The sequence below is a fragment of the Rhinolophus hipposideros genome (genome assembly GCF_964194185.1).
Source record: "Rhinolophus hipposideros genome assembly, chromosome: 11".
In the NCBI taxonomy this organism is placed as follows: Eukaryota; Metazoa; Chordata; class Mammalia; order Chiroptera; family Rhinolophidae; genus Rhinolophus; species Rhinolophus hipposideros.
In genome coordinates this window covers 16,423,301-16,442,108 of record NC_138057.1, presented here as the reverse complement: position 1 = coordinate 16,442,108, position 18,808 = coordinate 16,423,301, and the positions used below count along the sequence as shown (strand labels likewise).

Sequence of the window (18,808 nt, the reverse complement as noted above, 5' to 3'; positions counted from 1 at the left end):
CACTGGCCATCTCAGCATCACACCCAACTAGAGAAGCACAGAAGTTTCTTTTACTGACTGAAGCACATTAAACAAGAAACATTCAAATAATGCACTCCATATCTTACTACACCTGACCATCGACTAACTCTAGCTACATTTTCCCACGAAACACGACAAACCAAAACACAAACGTAATCTTTATTACCATTTTACCATCTCAAGTACCCAGGAATCTAGAACAAGGTGCTGACAAAAACAATTTCATTCAAGAAGAGCACCTCAACTTTAATTCATCTTAAGCACTCTTAAAACGATACTTTCTCTCATCACTGAAGTTACTGTATTACTTGCTTATTCCCCCTATCTGAGTCTCATTCTTTGGGAAAGTGCTGTGTTTTTACAGCACCAGATTTACACAGGACTAAGGACCATCTGATGTGGGCCGTAACTTCTACAGACAGAGCCTCTCAGCTATCAGGGCCATTTACACAACAACTCTGCAAACACATTTCAAGATTCGGGCAAAGACAGTGGCAAAATGTATGTGATTCAGAAGAATCCATCTTTTTGCCCTAAAGTGTCTCCTAAAGAAAAGGAGGGGGCTGGCCCGGTGGCTCAGAGGGTTGGAGCTCCGTGCTCCTAACTCCAAAGGCTGCCGGTTCGATTCCCACGTGGGCCAGTGGGCTCTCAACCACAAGGTTGCCAGTTCAATTGCTCGAGTCCCGCAAGGGATGGTGGGCTCCGCCCCCTGCAACTAAACTTGAACACGGCACCTTGAGCTGAGCTGCCACTGAGCTCCAGAATGGCTTAGTTGGTTGGAGCGCGTCCTCTCAACCACAAGGTTTTGGTTCGACTCCCGCAAGGGATGGTGGGCTGCTCCCCCTGCAACTAGCAACGGCAACTGGACCTGGAGCTGCGCTGTGCCCTCCACAACTAAGACAACAACTTGACTTGGAAAAAGTCCTGGAAGTACACTGTACCCCAATAAAGGTCCTGTTCCTCTTCCTGAATAAAAAAATATTAAAAAAGAAAAGGGGGCTAGGTGTTGAAGGCCTCCTGCTACCCAGCCTTATGTCTAACCCTGAGACCAGATCTATTAAATGACATGCATGCCTCTCACTCCACCATCGCCCTTGACCTTGACCTTGTCAAGTTAAGTTTCACAAATAAATTCAGACCTGGGCACTAGAATTCATCCTGTTGAAGAGCTTGCAATGCTGTAAAATGCTATACAAAATGCTACATATTCAATTACAAGTACAGCACTCATACGAGATCCCATGACACGCTAGCCTTTCCATTCATTCCAGTACTCAATAGCCTTTATTTAGTGTCAAGGCGTTTTCCTATTTGGTTGCTGACAATTTCTTCCTTGCTATTTGTAAAGGAGTAGGGGGATTCAATAGTTACATATTACAATCTCATCTGCTTTATTTGGAGAAAAACTTGAAAAATCTTAACCTGCCAGTTACTCACTAGTCAAGCGCTATTCCCAAATATAATACAACCTATCAATTCACTTCTTCTTCTAGTTCTAATAAACACCAACATCATTAAGGTATTCCACTTAGACCTAGATTACCAATCTCATTTTCCTCAAGCAAGGTATTTCCTAGCAAGAAAACACATATACACTGAAATGCATTTCCTTAACCCAAAGCCTTCGACACATATCTGGATTCTTGATCCCCTGCTCTCCTCCCTAAAAAAAAAAAAAAAACAAAAAAACACATGTAAATGAAAGAAAGTAGAATTTGTACTATGTTGAAAAAGCTTTATCTTCTACAGTTACTTGTGTATGTGTAAAAAAAGTCAGATACGCCTGAAATTTAAGACTCAGATAAAGATTTATTGGCTGTAAACAGCATTCTTTTGAAGAAAGGGAGGGGGTGAATTATTTTTCTTAAGCCTCCAGAATATGAAAGATTATGTGAAACATGTAATTTAAAAATTCAATTAACTATTCTACGTTACTTGGCCATCTTAATTTTTAGTCCTTCCACTCTTAAGACACGAAAATTAACCCACAATTTCTTCTCTCTCCTAGCAATTCTCAGGATGTCTGATTGAAAATCCAGAAACAAAAAAAATCTAAAGGTTAATCACAGTGATAACTTTGTTACCAAATTTCATCAAATGGTTGTCCTTGATAAAATTTCAATCTTACCATATGACTATTACCTCCCAATCTCAACTGCAGCCCCAAGACCCGGGATTCCATTATTCCTTACAAAGCTGACTTGCTCCTTCATTGTCCTTCTGTCATTATCATCTAAGATCAAAAAAGTGAAGCAGAATTTCTAGGAAAACTCAAATCAAGTGATCAGTAGCTAAGTGAAGAGTTTTACAATCCCCAAAGGAATGCTGTTCTCTGAATGCAGTATCTACAACCTAATTAAGGTGTTGTTCAAAGATCTGCTTTACTATTTCCAAAATCCTGGTTGTGTCCTGGTCAGCCCAGCCCTCTCCCCAACCCCATGTTTTTACTTAAAGCTACTTGAACAGATACCCCATTCCAACCCTTTAATCTTACATAAATATCTTAACATGTTGCAAGGTAAGAACATAAAATTGACTGGATATTTTTGCCATTACAGGTATGATGCTGCATCAGTGACTAGTGAGAAATAAATATACTGTAAATAAAGATAAAATCAGAATTTGATCTTTTCAAAGAGAACTGAAGTCCCCCAAAACGATACTGGTGGTGGACACCACTGCCGCCCGAAGACAGGGAGCTTCAACACCTCTAAGCACACCTGTGCCCCCACAAGGCTAGACACCAAAGGGTTTTAACCAAGTGATGACTAAGCAGGCAGAGAGAATAAATGTAGGTCATTCACTGGCGAGCCTGCTTTTCTGCAAGGTACATATGGCTCTCATCAGCTGCTATCGCACCAGGAGTCACCCAGCACCTCTGACCTCCGAAGATTAAAAGCTAGAGATAAAACATCCAGAAAAACCTGCTACGTGATCACAGAAAATGCCACTACTGCTAGTCATCTCAGCCATTCTTCAGGTTGTTCTCAGTCACAAGTCAAGGAACGTAGTTGACCGTGAAACATAATGAAATGGAGGAGAAGCCCTAAGAGGTAACTTGGGAGGGAAGATCTTCACTGCACCTAGGATTTTTGCATGATTATATCAAAACACTGGTTTCCCCCCAACGCTGATAATGTGAATCAAATGAGTCAACTATTTGAAAGAGACAAGTGACTTTATTCATAAAATACACACACATACACACCTCTCAAAACAGAGACAAACTCCTTCACCAATAGTGTTTGTTTTCCTGAAAGCTACAAGTCTCGGGGCAAGTAAGCAGTGTGCTGGGGCAGTTCATCCATGACAAACAGGACAAATTCAAAGGAGAGAAAACTGTGACCCTACAGACATTTGTAAAATGAAAATGGTCAGGATGCCAATCTTGCAGGGCTACTGGCAATGAAGCATATTCTGCAAAAGGGGTAACTGTTTTGTTAGAGGCGAAAGCTAGTCCTTAAACAAACAACAGGCCTCAAACTCCATCAGGAGAGGCAAAAGCTCTTCCAAACAAACAAACAATAATTATAACCCCTGACCCTATTCAACAGTACTACATCTGAGTACCTGATGACTCTGGAATGCAGCTTAACTTCTTCCACGTCACAGATGCTTTCGAGAATCTAGTTGATCACACTAGGTATTTACAAGGAAGGACTAAAAGTTCCAGTTAGGATGATATAGGTGTGAAAGGTAATCAAATGACTGGAAGTGTCTTACGATCCGAAACCAGAAAAGGGCTCAATCTCCCATTTTGATTCAAACAACTGCCTAATGGCAAATGCTGTGTTCTAAACAAGACGGCTCCAGCGTTGCCTTCCAAAGGTATCCAGATGGTGTTGGGAACCTGCATCTTCTTTAACAGACCTGGGTGGAAAGATGGCAAGATCAAAGCTGGGACTTCAAAGCAATTGCAAAAGTTACTGTTTTAGGGGTCAAAGTAATACCAACAAAAAATCAACAAGTTTACTTCTGGATGCGTTGAAAAGTTAACTCTGACATAAAAGAGATAGAAAGGGGAACTGCACAAGAATTGTTTCACTGGAATTCTAAAGCATAAGTAATAATACAAATTGACTCTAGCTAACTAGCTGAAGGGAATTTATTGGAAGAGGCACAGCGGTTTCCAGAATCAATAGGGAATGGGAACCAGGCTCCAGTGAGCAAAGAAGTAGGAAGAACCACTACCATCTCAGCGCCAAGACAGTTGGATGACACGGGTCACCATCACCATCTCATCTCTCCATCATTTAAGAGTCCAGGTCCTGCGAGAAAATGCCTAACTGATTTTACGTGGGACTCATATTAACCCCTTGCCTATAAGAAGGCAGAACAGAGAGCACCTACTCCACTGGCTTTTGGAATTACACCTCCCCCCGGCCCGTCCCCAGCAATATATTAGGAAAGATAACTCCCCAAAGCAGAATGGAACTAATAAAAGAGTGAGACAATTTTCCTCTTGGATCCCTGAAGGGCCTTACAAATTTCTCAATACAAACTAAAAAGAAATGACTCTCCCGTATCTGTTCAAAAAAAAAACTGCATCAAAGATTAACCACCAAACGGAATAATCAACCAATCACTAGTGGACCAGACCATCCCTGCACATCGGGAGCACTGCTTCTAAATCTCAGCTCAAAAACCAAGCCGCCCGTTTAGGACACTCGCATCCTTCTCCAGAGTCTGACCAGTTCCCTCCACATCTATTCCCCCTCCTCAACAATAAGGCGCCACCGTAAGACACATTAGCAGTATTTTGTGACTCGGGAGCTCCTCAACATATTGTCCCCACCTTGACATCAAGTACGCAACACTGGCTGGCATTCTGGAGCATGCCCAGGATTCTTAGACGAGACTGCCACACAGTAAGCTTGAGTCAGCTTGAGTCACCTTCACGACTATTCGCAGACAAGACCTTACGGCTCCAGAGGTAAAGCGTCCTTTTCCCAATAAGGCCTCTGGAAGCTCCCCACAAACGGTAGGTGCCAAAGTAGGTAGTGGAGAGAAGAAAAATCTACTGGAGGCTTGAATTAAGACCTTAAACCACAAGAAGCATTATCTTTATTATTTTAAACTTGCACAACCTGGGGGAGGCTTTCTGCTAAGTTTCAACTCATGGAATTGCTCTTCAGTTGTCAATAGCCAACATTTGAAATAAACACAGTCACTAAGTGTGAAATGATGTCCCTATGGCCAGCAGGCATTTAGCTGACGCCAACAGAGAAGGCAGGAGGCCCAAATAGGAGACCGAAAATTTAAAATGATGATTGCTCTACTCGTTAACAAGGAATCTGAAATAATGTAAAGGCAGAGACAGGCCACAGACCACCTGCCTCTAACTGCAACTCACATTAGCATCTGTGTCCCAGAATTGCTTCAAATATAGATGCTTAAGGCTTCCTTTACTGCAGAATCATTCCTATGATCTAAAACATGAATGGCTCTGCCCTGTGGGTTTCTGTTTGGTTGCTGGTCAGTTGCTTTTGTGGTGTGGTCTGGTTTGTTTTCTTTTGTTTTGGGGGGTCGAGGGGAGAGGAATGCTGGGGAAGAAGGGGGAAAGAGAAGGAAATCCTAGGCTCTCCTGAAACAATCACTCTAACTTATTTGTTAAATACTTGGGCATGACAAATGTATGCTTTCATTTTTTCCTTCCGCGAGGAACCTGGAATAGACAACTTCACAGAGACAAAGAGTGGAATGGTGGCCGCCAGAGGCTGTGGAGAGACAGGGTGGGTGGGGAGTTACTGTTTCAAGTTTCCGTTTCAGATGATGAAACAGTTCTAGGGATGGACAGTGTTGATGGTTGCACAACACTGTGAATGTACTTAATGCCACGTAGATGTACACTTAAAATGGGTAAAATGGTAAATTTTCTTATGCATATTTAGCCACAATTTTTTTTTTTCAGTTTGGTATCAATCAGTGTGAAGTTCCCCGGAACACCAGCAGTGTAAACTTTAATTCCAGGGATGGACATCTAACACACCATTGTGAATGCATATAGTCCACGGGTAGTTAACTAGTTAATACAAGTAAGGGCCAAACTCCAGAAGTGACTACTGCAAGCCTATCTACTATCTACAGCTAAATCAACAACCCATTCTCTGCTAATTAGCATAATGAATGTCAAAATGGGTTTTTGTTCCTTAAGGTAGTTATTTGTTAATCAGTGTAATGAGTGTTAGAAACGGGGTCTCATTGGTAAAATTAACGGAGTAAAGGTATTCAAGGTATGTAGATGAGCTAAATTAGTTTAGAGATACTACCCACCTTTGTATAAACAGGACACAAAAATCCAAGAACGTTTGTAACTGGTCCCCTTGTGGCTAGAACCCCTAAATGTGAAATGATCCTGGGTCTAACCTCTGGTTAGAAGGCTTTCTTTTTGTGTGATGCAAACAGAGGGTACAGATCCCTGCCTCTGGCATGTTGTCAGCCTCAACTGAACATTTCATAGGAGGTAGGATCGAAAGACCTAAAAATGAGCAGAGAACTGAGACTTCATCAAGCTTGAAAAGTAGCTGTCCCGATCGCTTTGGGCTGCTCACCACGTGTGTACATGTGGCAGAACTTAGTCCTGAGAAGAAGCTAAGCCTCACTCCTCCCTTTGCTGCCTTAGTTTACCAACCCAAAACTACCCAAGAGTTTTATACACTAAACTCACGTAGGTCCATTTGCAATCGCACTCCTCATAAAAATAAATAAAAAGAAGAGACTCTTAAGTACCTTGTCCTGCTCTAGAAGCCAGCAAATAATATTAGATGCCCTCTTTACATTGATGGCTACGGCCACCAATGTTGTTTTCCATAAACACTCGAACTAAAATTGCTAGTAGCAGCAAGGAAGTGAAGCCCCGAAAGATTCTACATTGTGCTTTTAAATAGCACATCTAGTCCCATTTTTAACACTCTAGAATATGGATTTGGGGATATAATACACCATACATTATCATGCCTTTCTGCAAAGGCTTCTGATTTCCAGCACTTACAAAAAGAAATGTATCGCTATAAAACAGTCACAAATCAGGATTGCCAATTCTGTATTTTAATCTTATTATACACGAATGAAGACACTCACCCCTGAAACAAAGGCCCAGAAACACTAAGAATAGAAGGGTCTAAAAACAAACCTGGTTTAACATCTTGAGGTTAAAATGTTAGATCCCAAATCATTCTGCTTGAGCAGGTAACAGGCTGTTTGCTACATGGAATCCGGACAGGATGTTTAAGAGCTACCTTGGCAGTTAGGTTCACAAAAGAGAAAGTCACAGAATTCCAGAGCTAGATAGTACTTCAGAAATCATATAGGAGAGATCCTTTCTTTTACATGAGGAGAGGCGTCAATGAGTTTGACACACCATAACCAGCCTAATGAGACACATTTTAAAGTGGACGAACAGAAAACTGGAATTCATTTTAGTGGTATGAAAAGAGCTCTCAGGGACCAGTACCAGAGCTGGGAAGGATTCGAAGACACTGCCTGGGTGTTACTGACCAGGGACTCCTGAGGACTGTATTTAAGGCATCAAAACGTGAGGGAACAAAGTTGTTCTCTCAGGCTCAATGAGCTCGAATCCAATGAAATGATTCTTGTTTACCTGCTTACAGGAAGCTATGCCTCCTTTAAACACTGCTTTAAAGGGAGCCTTTGACTTTCTCAGGATAAAGCCTGAAGGTCAAATAGGTTATGAAGAGTCAGGGCATCTACACATCTACTCTACAAGGTAGATAAGCAACCAGATCTATCACTGAGACATAAAAATGAAAATTTTAGCTGAACTGGAGGGCAGATTGGGGGTGGATTACAGGGACTGTGAGCCATAAACACTCTCCCTTCAAAATCAGTGCATTATGTAGAAAACACAGTTCCAACAAAAAGTACAATGATGAGAAAAGAACTCATTAAGAGCTAAAAATAAACTCTAATTCACAATATGCATAAGGACTTAACAAAAAAAAAGGAAAACAAGATGTAAAATTGCATCTGCTAAGTTAACCATGCCCTCATGGAAATCACCGCCCTCCTTATACAAACTGAAATCTGTAAAGTCTGTGATGACTGAATAAAGCAAGGCTTTACATCTTTTCAATGAATATTTCAACAGAAAGGAAAAAAAGGGACAGCAATTTCTTTCCTAAGTCCTCTGATCTGCTAACACAACAGGAATATTGGGCTTCTTAACAACCAAACACATAGCTCTCTGCATTTCCCTAGTTGAAAATCTTACTTTATGAAATCAGAATATTTGTAAGAGTATTTACAATTTATATTAAAGGGGCATTAATCTGAAGGAAAAAGATGTCAATAAAAAAGCCTCCAGTTCGTTTTTATTTAACCAATACCTCATGGCTCAATTTAACAACTTGCTGACTGATCTTTCAGGCCAATAATCGTCCAATAAGGAAGCTTGGCTGAGAGTACCTTCATATTTTAAGTGAAGCTCCTTCATTCTGAGTAACTTTCACACAATACCACACAGCAATAACTCCACACGCCAGTGCACAAGTTCACAGAGGCTGCGATAATATCATTAATCATCTTCCTGGGCTCCTAAGTCCTGCCTTGTTCTGCCTAGTCCCACTTTGCCCCACCCCTAGAAAACCAATTGTGTTGGTCAAATCACCTAGAAAGCAAAGGAATAGAAAATTACCTTTGCATTATTCCCACATCATGAGAAACTATAAAAATTCTAAGACAACAGATCAATTTGGAAATTTTTTCCAAAAATCGGTTTACCCAAGGAAAAGAGTGCAACTGTCAAGTAACTGAATAAGTATTAACTGGTAAGAAGGGGATAGGAGGACCCCTGTATGCTAGGCACTTTTTATGGAAGAAACTCAAGTTCAGAGTCAAATGACTCATGTAAGGCTACATTACAACAAGTAAGTGGTTAACCTGGGATTTGAACAAGTACAACTTGTTCTTTCTAGGCTAAAACCTCTAAACCTAGTGCTCATTAGGCCACCTCCCTAATGGGGAGTAAAAAGTAGCAGGCATTTTGTTTCAATGCTAATCCCAGGAACTTGATCCCAAACTTAGCAAAAACAACCCTAGTGTACACAGGAGTTCCGTAAATCCTACCACCACTTCAAGTCCATTTCACAGGGAAAGATGTGATGGAATGCTTATAAACACAAAGTTAAATATTGCCATCTTGCATTTGTTTTTCCTTGAAGGAAGCATACAGAATAAGAACCTTTCTTCTAATTTAGAACAATGTAGAATGATCACCCCTCAATCAGCTAAAGCTGATGCCCGATGTATGAGATTATTCAGTAGTTAAATCACAAAAAGAGTTTTAACTGAGGATCTTTTTTCTTCACAATACTTGGAAGAGTTGCCAATGCTACTTTTACAGCTTAGAGCTCCTCAAAAAACATTTGATGAGATTTCTTAGCAATAGAAGGGACATACCATGGTGTCAAAATATTCTAAAATTTTTAGAAGCTAAACCAAATACATGAAGGAGTAAAACATGCTAAACGTGCCACTGTATAGGGTTGACAAAACCAAGTGACGCAAGTAAAATGCCAGGGGGAAAAAATTTTTAAGTTGACCTTTTTAGTTGGAAAGGCATACTCTGAGGGTTTCCACAGCTCTCCAAATTCAGTAGCAGCAGCAGCAGACTCCACTCAAAGTCAGTTAACTCAGAACAAGCTCAAAAGAAGTTGGCAAATTTTGAAACACAGCTTTAGCTTCAATGATCAACTAGTATTCTGTTCAGGAAATATTTAAAAGGAAATGTTCCAATAGGTACAAAATAAAAATGCTTTGCTCTAGTCATAATTTAGAGAACTGAAAAAAAAAAAAGGCTGGTGCTAAGGTACTAAAACAGAATAAAAACCATCAAAAGAAAAACAGGATGATTTTTGTACTACATCATGAAATTGGGGAGGGGGGGGGTGCTAGAGTGGATAAGTCAATTTCATACCTGAGGAGAAATAGGATTTTAACATTCTGCAGATTATAAAAAGAAGTCCTGTACCGATTTAATTGTTCTTTATCCTCTCCCATTTAGTTCACCATCTTCTTTCTCATCTACATTTTTCCATCATTACTATGACAGCCACTAAATAATAAATTGAAAATGGTTTCTATTCTATACCACCAATCTCCTGACGCAAAAGTAAACAAAAACTAGAAAGAAAGAAAAATCAGTGTAAAAAGGTCTGGAATACCAAATAGCAAGCACACAAGCACTCATACCTTGCTAAATTTTAAGAGGGGAATCCTTACAAAAGAACTTCAAATGTATTTTACTGAATTTGAATACATTACCAAAATCTGTTTTGTATCAAAGTAACACAGGAACGAACAGTCAAAGGCGTGCAATCCTAATCAACAGGCAAGACAAATACGGTCATTTTACAAGTCCCAGTGACACGGGCCAAGAATGTACAGACTCAACACTCCTAAACTTTATTTACACAATGGGTTCAACCTCATTTCCCCAGTAAATATTATTAAAAGGCTGTTGGAAAAGTAGTAACCAGCTCTTGAAAGTTGCAACACTTGTCTTCATTTCTTTCTTTTTTTTTTTTAATTAAAATTTATTGGGGTAACAATAGTCAAATTACACAGGTTTCAGGTGTACAAATCTATAACACATCATCTCTGTGTCACATTGTGTGTTCCCCACCCAGAATCAGTTCTCTTTCCATTACCATGTGTTTGACCCCGTTTACCCTCATATACCACTCCCTTCCCCCTTAACCCCTGGTAACCACTGAACTATTGTATTGTCTGTGTCTATGAGTTTTTGTTTCTTTGTCTTGTTCCTTTGTTGCTTTCAGTTTTATATCCCACATATCAGTGAAGTCATATGGCTTTCAACTTCTTCTGTCTGACTTATTTAACTTAGTATTATAATCTCAAGAGCCATCCATGGTTTTGCAAATGGCACTGTTTCATCTTATGGCAGAGCAATCAGTACTCCATTGTGTATACATACTACATCTTCTTTATCCAATTATCTCATCGAAGGACACTTTGGTTGCTTCCATGTCGTGGCCACTGTAAATAAAGCTGCAATGAACATTGGAGCACGTATATCTTTACAGATAAATGTTTTCAGATTTTTTTTGGATATATACCCAGGAGAGGGATTGCTGGGTCATATGGTAATTCTCAAATTTTTGAGGAACCACCAGACTGCCTTCCATAATGGCTTCTAATGGAATAAAATATAAGGTAACACAAGTATCAACATCATGAAATCAGAGAAACAAAAATCCAGGTGATTTACAAATTAACCAGGAATGATTCTGTTTCAGACTTTCAATATCCTCACAATAGATGCTTTTGCTTCCCAGCACCTAGCCATTTAAGGTTTTATTACTATAGGATATACAAAGAATCTTTTCTATTTAGGTTTGCTAATGGAGAGTTAACGTATTTCATGCGGAAGGAGTGCAAAATGTACCACCCCAAATATGCCACATAGTATAAAGATAATTTTGAGCTGAAGGCAATTAAGAATCAACAGACACAAGAAAGATTCTCTGCTCTCCTGTGTTCTGCCTAAAAGCAGGTCATAAATTGCCTTATGAGTGAAGATGTCTTCCTCTCCTTTACCAGGAAGAGCGTCATTCTCACCACCGAAGATAGAAGTCGACAACAAGATGTATAAACAAACTGTGCTAAGATAGTTTGGAATCTTCCATTAGTTTCCCCACATACTTCCTGGTCACTTCCCCACAATGGACCATGCCTCAGAGCCCAAACCCACTTTCTTTTGTTAAAATGGAATATAAGCCCCCATGACTAACTCCCATAACTTCTTTGAATTTCAATTATTACCTGTAAACTCCAGTGCACTTACAATATTAATAAATACTGTGTGCCTTTCCTCCTTTTAATCTCCCCCCCCCGCCCCACCAGGTTTATTGAGATAAAACTGACATACAACTTTGTATAATCTGTCTTTTGTTAGGTTCAGTGACTTGGAGACTGCGAATTAAACTAAGAGGGTTGAAGAAAAGTTTATCCTCCCTGACAATGGAAAAGAACTTTATTTGATTTCTTAAATTTTATAAATGTCTAATTTCATCATCTTGAAATTTTTCATCTAAATTATTCAACAGTGACACTGAAAACTGACATATAACTTTGTATAATCTGTCTTTTGTTAGGTTCAGTGACTTGGAGCCTGAGACTTAAATAAAGAGGGTAGAAGAAAAGTCTATCCTCCCTGCCTGACAATGGTAAAAAAACTTTAATTTCTTAAATTTTATAAATGTCTAATTTCATCATCTTGAAATTCTGCATCTAAATTATTCCACAGTGACAGTGAAAACTGCTCTATAGAACACCCCAGTTCAAGGTTTGAAGGAGGGGCCGGGGGAATGAACCTAGAAGAAACAATTTTCAAGTTTCCCCCCAAAACTTTATAAAAAGTTTCTATAGTGATCACATCATTTTTTAAAATGACTGATTAGCCATGATCTTTGGAAAAGACAAATGTACGATGGAAAAATATTTAGATTTAAAGATACAGAAATTTCACTGTATAAAAATTTAGCTACTATAATGTTGGATAGCCATGCTCAACTGTGTTATACCCACACGGTAGGGACCAAAACAGTTATCCTGTGTAGCCAAGTTATCTTGTTTCACGAAAACCTGGCCACAGGTTTCCTGCCTTTCTGCCAAATGTCTAATTAAATAGCACCCCGAGCCTGCAAAGTGAAGTGTTTAAGCCACCACCCCTCAGCCACCCACTTTGCTCTTTTTAACTACTTGTCCACCAGAATCAGAATTCTTGATCTCTTGATACCTAACAGCTGACCTTAAGATTATAACTGACACGTACAATCACCTTTGCAAGTTCATGTTCATCAAAACAGCCTCAGGCTCACCATGATGACTGACTTCATCCCAGTAAATAAAACTATTAAATTTTGAAGATATTTTATTAGACCAATAAAATACCACTTATCTGTTTCAATCCCGAGGAGCTAGACTGTAGCTGTTTTCAAAAAGTGGAAGGGAGAATACCACACCATTAAAATGAAGTTTGAAAAATCACATTATTCTGATCAAATAAACCAGGATCAAAACTAACATTAATGTTCTCAAGAACCAATACAGACATAAGTTAAACCCAGCTAAGAACCTTCATATAAAAAAAGATGTTAACACAGAAGACCTAAAAAAAAGAAAGGAGGCCTGCGTGTTACCATCCATTCAAAGGAAATCCACGTTGGCAAAGTCCCTCCTTGGGCCCCATAGTTAGTATTTGGTTGGTTGTTTTGCTCTTTGTTTTTCCTTTGGTCTGGAAGCATCTAGTTGGCAGCTGATGGGGTCAGCATAGGGCCCACCTCAAACAATACCTAGGGTAAGAATGAAGCCATCACACCAAGATTTAAAAGAAACAGCAACACTCATTACCTTGGGTCTTCAACTAACTGTAATGCTCTGTCTTCTTTTAGAAGTGAAAGTAACAACAGAACAAGCTATCCTGGAGTTTTGAAAACTAACTGCAAAGCACACTTACTTGGACACACATGCATGCGCATGCGCGCGTGCACACACACACACTTTCAAGGACAGGTAAGGGGGTCAATAAAGACACAGCCCAATGACTTGTAAACTCAACATCTCCACTCCTAAACCCCAGAAATTAACCCAGAGACCAAAGCTGGGGAGGGAACAGCAATTGAATCTTAGTTTGCCATAGAATTAGGCACTGAAGTTATAACACCGCTCCCACCCACCTCCAGCCAGAATTCAGGCAAAACTGGAAATCCCCGGTTCTAGCTTCCTGCAAAATGTTCAGGGAAAGAAATGGATAATGCCCAGGCAACTGGAACGTTCCAGCCCTGCCTATAGAGATTCTGATTCAGTAGGTCGGGGCAGGGCCCTGGAACCTGCATTTTCAGCAGTCATCCCAGGGATTCCATTGCAGGTACAATCTACTGACCGTATCCCTCAAAAGACTGTGACCCCCCCCAAACTGTTTGCTTGCCCATCAAAATCACCCCTGGAGACAAGACTTCCAAGGCCCCTTGAATCTGCATTTTTAAAAACTCCCTCAGGTGAGGATGTACATCCAGATTTGGAACCACTGGGCTAGAATATCCAAATTTACAACCATAGATTATTAAGTTTCTAGAGAAGCTATAAAGTTTCTTCAGAGGCATGAATGTTCTTGTTCATTCTGTGTATTTGTCAAAAATCTATCTTTTCCCTTCTGAAGAAGACAAACTCGCCAGAAGATGCCCCTCAGTGACCCTGTACAAGCTGTATGTCTCACTATAAATTTATTAGATGGTATTGTGCTTAATTTTTTAAGAGTTCTGGACTCCAAAGAAGCAAGGAGAAAATGTCCCAGGAAGGGATCAGAAAACCAGAATTCTGGTCCCCATTCTACCACTGAATAGCCATGTGGTCTTGGACTAGTGATTTCAGCCAACCTAGGCCTCTCATCTCCTGTTAAGCGAGAGAGTTGGCTACAGTCACCTCAAGGGCTTTTCTAACTCTTAACGCTCTATTATTCATTCCTTGCATCATAAAATCCATTTCCCTTCTCTAGAATGCAGCATCAGCAGGTGTCAAGGACTCTGAAGTGCATTTAAGAACTCAAAGGGAGGCACGGATGTCAGCTAAGCTGTACAGGCAGCAGGAGCGTCTCATGATGAATGCCGATAGACAGGAAAACAGCACGAAGCATAAAACTGGGGACAAGCCCAAAGAGAGGGCCTACAAAACAACAGAGTAAACAGAATTTAGTCCAGAGATAAGATTATTGTATTTGCTACTGAACACGTGTCTTAATGTATTTCCCTAATCCTCATTCTATCAAAATAGCGACATTAATTTGTTAACACCAACACATTCTAAAAATTACATACTCTTTTAGGACTTAGGAAAGAGGCATACATTTTTCTAACTAGATATTTTTGTACCTGAGATACAGTTTCCCAATTCAGCACTACCTAAGAAAAGATTTAAGAAAAGTGAAAAGGAAGGACTTAAATTTTCTTTCCAAAGAATGATCCCAGAGTTTTCTTACAACCCAATTAATGCTCACCTCCTACAAAATCGGAATATAAAGTTCTGGCCCAAAAGCTCCCCAAGAGGTAGGATAAATTGGATAATTAGAGCGGGACCAAGGAACTCTAATTTGACCCTAAAAATGTATACTGAGAAACTGTGTAAGCTGGCTAATGCTAAATACCACAGGGTAGGGTCAAAATCCTCCCAAATTCTTTCAAACCTTTCTAGACAAATTTTAATAATAGCTTCTTAGGAAGATATGCCCACATTGCAAAGTGCAACAATTCAAAACCCAGTTTTAGAAATCTGCCATTTACTAGTCTATTTTGTTCAATACAAACATTTACTAAGAAACTCAAATTTAAAAACAAAAAAACAAAACAAAAAACCCCTAAGGTAATTTACTCTTGAGGCTAAATGAGTCAGACCATCTGAGCACCATTTTAACGCATACTAAGGATAAGATGTCAGTGGGCCAAATCAAAATAGGGGGACTAGAAGAAGAGGTCCTTTGTATTCAGACTTGCCTACTCAGCTTTTTAATTTATAGTTCATTATCATGGATTTTCATTTTCTGAAACATGCTCATATTTTATTGATATGAAAAGGTTACGGAAGAGTTTCAGATTGTCTGATAACCTGTTCAGATTGTCTGATAACCTGTTAACAAAACGACTTCAAAAGCTTTTATAGTGACTTGCTCAACAGAAACCGAGTGGGGGGGATAGCCCCCCAAATGAGTTCTATGGTCAAATGAGGCTGGGGAACAGCAGGGTTTTTAACATAGTTTTTAATGTGCTAACAATCTGCATTATGGATCTTCAATAGGAAACCATGGAAGGCAGCATTTCTCAAACTTGTCCATCAAAGGTAACACTCATTTTGAGGAGTGTTTATATCTCATGGAAGGAAGTGTAGAAAACATCTTTCCACCCTCATGCTCACCATGGATTTTCTTGGGTACTCCGCTTGCTTACCAGAGATTTCAAACATTAATTTTACCAAAGTAGAAAACTCTGTTAGCCTCGCTCACTGAAAAGACAATGGGGAGGGGGTGGGGGGTGAAAGAAATGGACAACAAATATTAGTGCAATTTGCCAGTATCTAACTGTGTATTTCGGATAACCCCTGTTCTATCACCAATGTCCACCATACTAATGCCAAGAAGGAAAGGGTGTGGAGATACACAACTCAAATTTATCCATTTGCAACACATAACAGCCCTAGTAAAAAGTTTATGAAAGAATAAAATCATTCAAGACTGACCAAAATGAGAGATGAAAATCTTTGAAATGTTTCCTATGAAAAATGTCTAATACAAAGGATGTATGATTTAATATTTCCTTCTGCTCCCAGCATCACAACATGAGAATGTGACTTTTACATGACTTGTTCAAGCATCATTTTTTTAAAGGTAGGTAGAAACACCAAACAATCAAGCCAGGAATCACATCATTTATGTCACAGCCTGCGTACCATTTATCACAGTCATTTATATCAAAGAGGTTGTAAAATTTCACATATACTACATAAATTTCACATATACTACAGAGATTTTGGAAATGCAAATGGAAAAAAAAAATCTCATCCAAACAAAAAACAAAACTTCTTAATGACATCATGGTGAACTTCTAAGTACCATAATTTGCTAGAATATAATTATTAAGTATAGATTGATGACAATGAGGTTTCACTTAGTTTTTACTTGATTTGCTTGATTTCAATAAATTCTCTCTGTGAACCTCAATCTGTAGCTCAAGAAAATGATTGTATGGCCAACCCCCGGTGACAGTTCGAAGAACTCACTCAGCTTGGAGAGAATAAGCCCTGCTGTCGTGATAAAAGAACACCTAAAGGTACCACCTCAAAACAAGTCAAAATTGACCTCAAAAATTACCTAGAGGGACCCCTTCCTCTGCCCCCTACCTGATTTTACCAAGGGAAACCTGAAACCAAAAGTTGATTTACCCAAGGTCATATGACTAACGTTCAGACTCCTGGTCCAACTCATCACACTGTCCTTAAGTATCCTTTACTCACTTCAAGTATTTAGTTTTATATTTTTGTAAAGCAAGATGATATTTTTGTAAAGCCATGTAAAGCAATTTGATATGCACCATTCCTCAACTTTAACAACACCCATGAAAAAGCTATGGACGATGTGTTTACACCTTAACTTCCTATTTTCAGTGTCTGAAAACTCCTACAGGAAGCATTAACCCTTCTATCTAAAGAACATGCTCCAAATTAAGTTCTGGCTTATTCTAAAAGTTTAGTCAAATCTTACAAAATACTACAGAGATTTTCCACTGCCATTCAAAAGGTACTATTATTGAAGGCCCAATAACCTATCCTTTTATTATCTTTATGATAAGAGGAGCACTCAGTACTTTTTCCTTTCCTCATCAAAGAACAGAAAGTAAGATTGTGCTATACAAATTTTATCAGTGCCAATGGCTATACATCGACAAGGTAAGTATTACCGTTTACTCTGTTCACATATAAGCAGAAGGACTATACAGACTTAAGGGAAAAGACATTTAAACAGGCTTTTCCCCTCTCCCAACACAATAGTATTCTTACATCTCATTGCTAAAATGCTACATCACGTAAGCTCAGGGAACTAAAAACTAAAGGTTAACATGACACTTGCTGCCCCAGACACACTCACTTTTAAAACATTTTTCAAAGATGTTATTGTATGGTTCAGAGCATATAAAAGTCTCATTATAATATATGCCTACTGTCCGTAAAACAATTTTATGCTTTAAAAGAAAAACAAAATTCTCAGAACCAAGTTTCATACTGTTGCTGTAGTCAGTAACAGAGAGAATCCCTCCATGTGCAAAACTGCAGCACTGACTGACTTACAAGCAGTAAACGTATTATTTTCTCACACCTTGAAACGCAGTCCTTTAAATGTGAATAACCTGTATAAAACTACGTACCTGTTATTTTGTCTCTTACAAGCTTACAGGACTCTATCTCACCGATGCTCCCAAAAAGGCTCTTGAGCTCCTCCTGTGTCATGTTCTGAGGAAGGTAGTTGACTATTAAGTTGGTCTTGCTGTCCTCTGTGTTCCCAGAGTCAACTGGTGACGAGCAGTTGTTGTTTATGGTGGTTGGACCATTGGCTGTGTTATTGCAAGTTGGCCCATTAGACAGTTGTGTTTCCATGGCAGCAATTACCTGCTAAAAACAGAGAAAATAAGAAATGTCAGAATTCATATTTCACAAACTATTGAGAGATGCCATCCAAAAATTTAAACACAAGTCGTTCTACTGAAATTACAACAAAGACTCAACAAAAAGTGCAACATGTACGCTAATTTTTGCTTCATTATTAAGCTATTCAATTAATATCACAATTATACTGTCACATACACTTTCCATACATGCACATAAGCACAATGTAAATCTTAAACATTCTCTAGAACCACATTTCTGGGTCTACTCACATACCCTTACTCACCTGCAGTGTCCACAGACTTGAGAAAATTTAGTACCATAAGGCACAGAATTGAACCCTGACTAAAAATCACATTAGAAAATAAAAAAAGTGCTTAACATGCTACCAAAAACAAACCAAGAAATGGTCTACCTAACTTTGAAGAGATTTTAAGCTAGCCTAAGTGTTTCAATATACTAAAACTGTCAGATATCCATTAACTTAAAAGCAAGGAGCAAGAGTACTTTAAAAAATACAAATTTGTCAACATGTACTGTTTTGGTTACATATTGAAAATGTTTTTGATTGACAATATCTTATACCCCTACTGTTGGTAAG

At 39.1% G+C, this 18,808-nt stretch overlaps 1 protein-coding gene across 23 annotated transcripts in view; it reads right to left on the bottom strand.

The window, feature by feature from the left end:
- Window positions 1–18,808, bottom strand: part of ELAVL2 (ELAV like RNA binding protein 2) — a 132,339-nt gene that overhangs the window by 51,843 nt on the left and 61,688 nt on the right. For 19 of the 23 annotated variants that reach the window (XM_081066365.1, XM_081066358.1, XM_081066377.1 and 16 more), the window contains one exon: window positions 17,970–18,213. In XM_081066365.1, the coding sequence (XP_080922491.1) occupies window positions 17,970–18,198 (229 nt within the window). In that variant the 5' untranslated portion in view covers window positions 18,199–18,213. The remainder of the gene's footprint in view (window positions 1–17,969; window positions 18,214–18,808) is intronic. The other 4 variants (XM_081066356.1, XM_081066364.1, XM_081066357.1 and 1 more) reach the window with 1 other exon arrangement.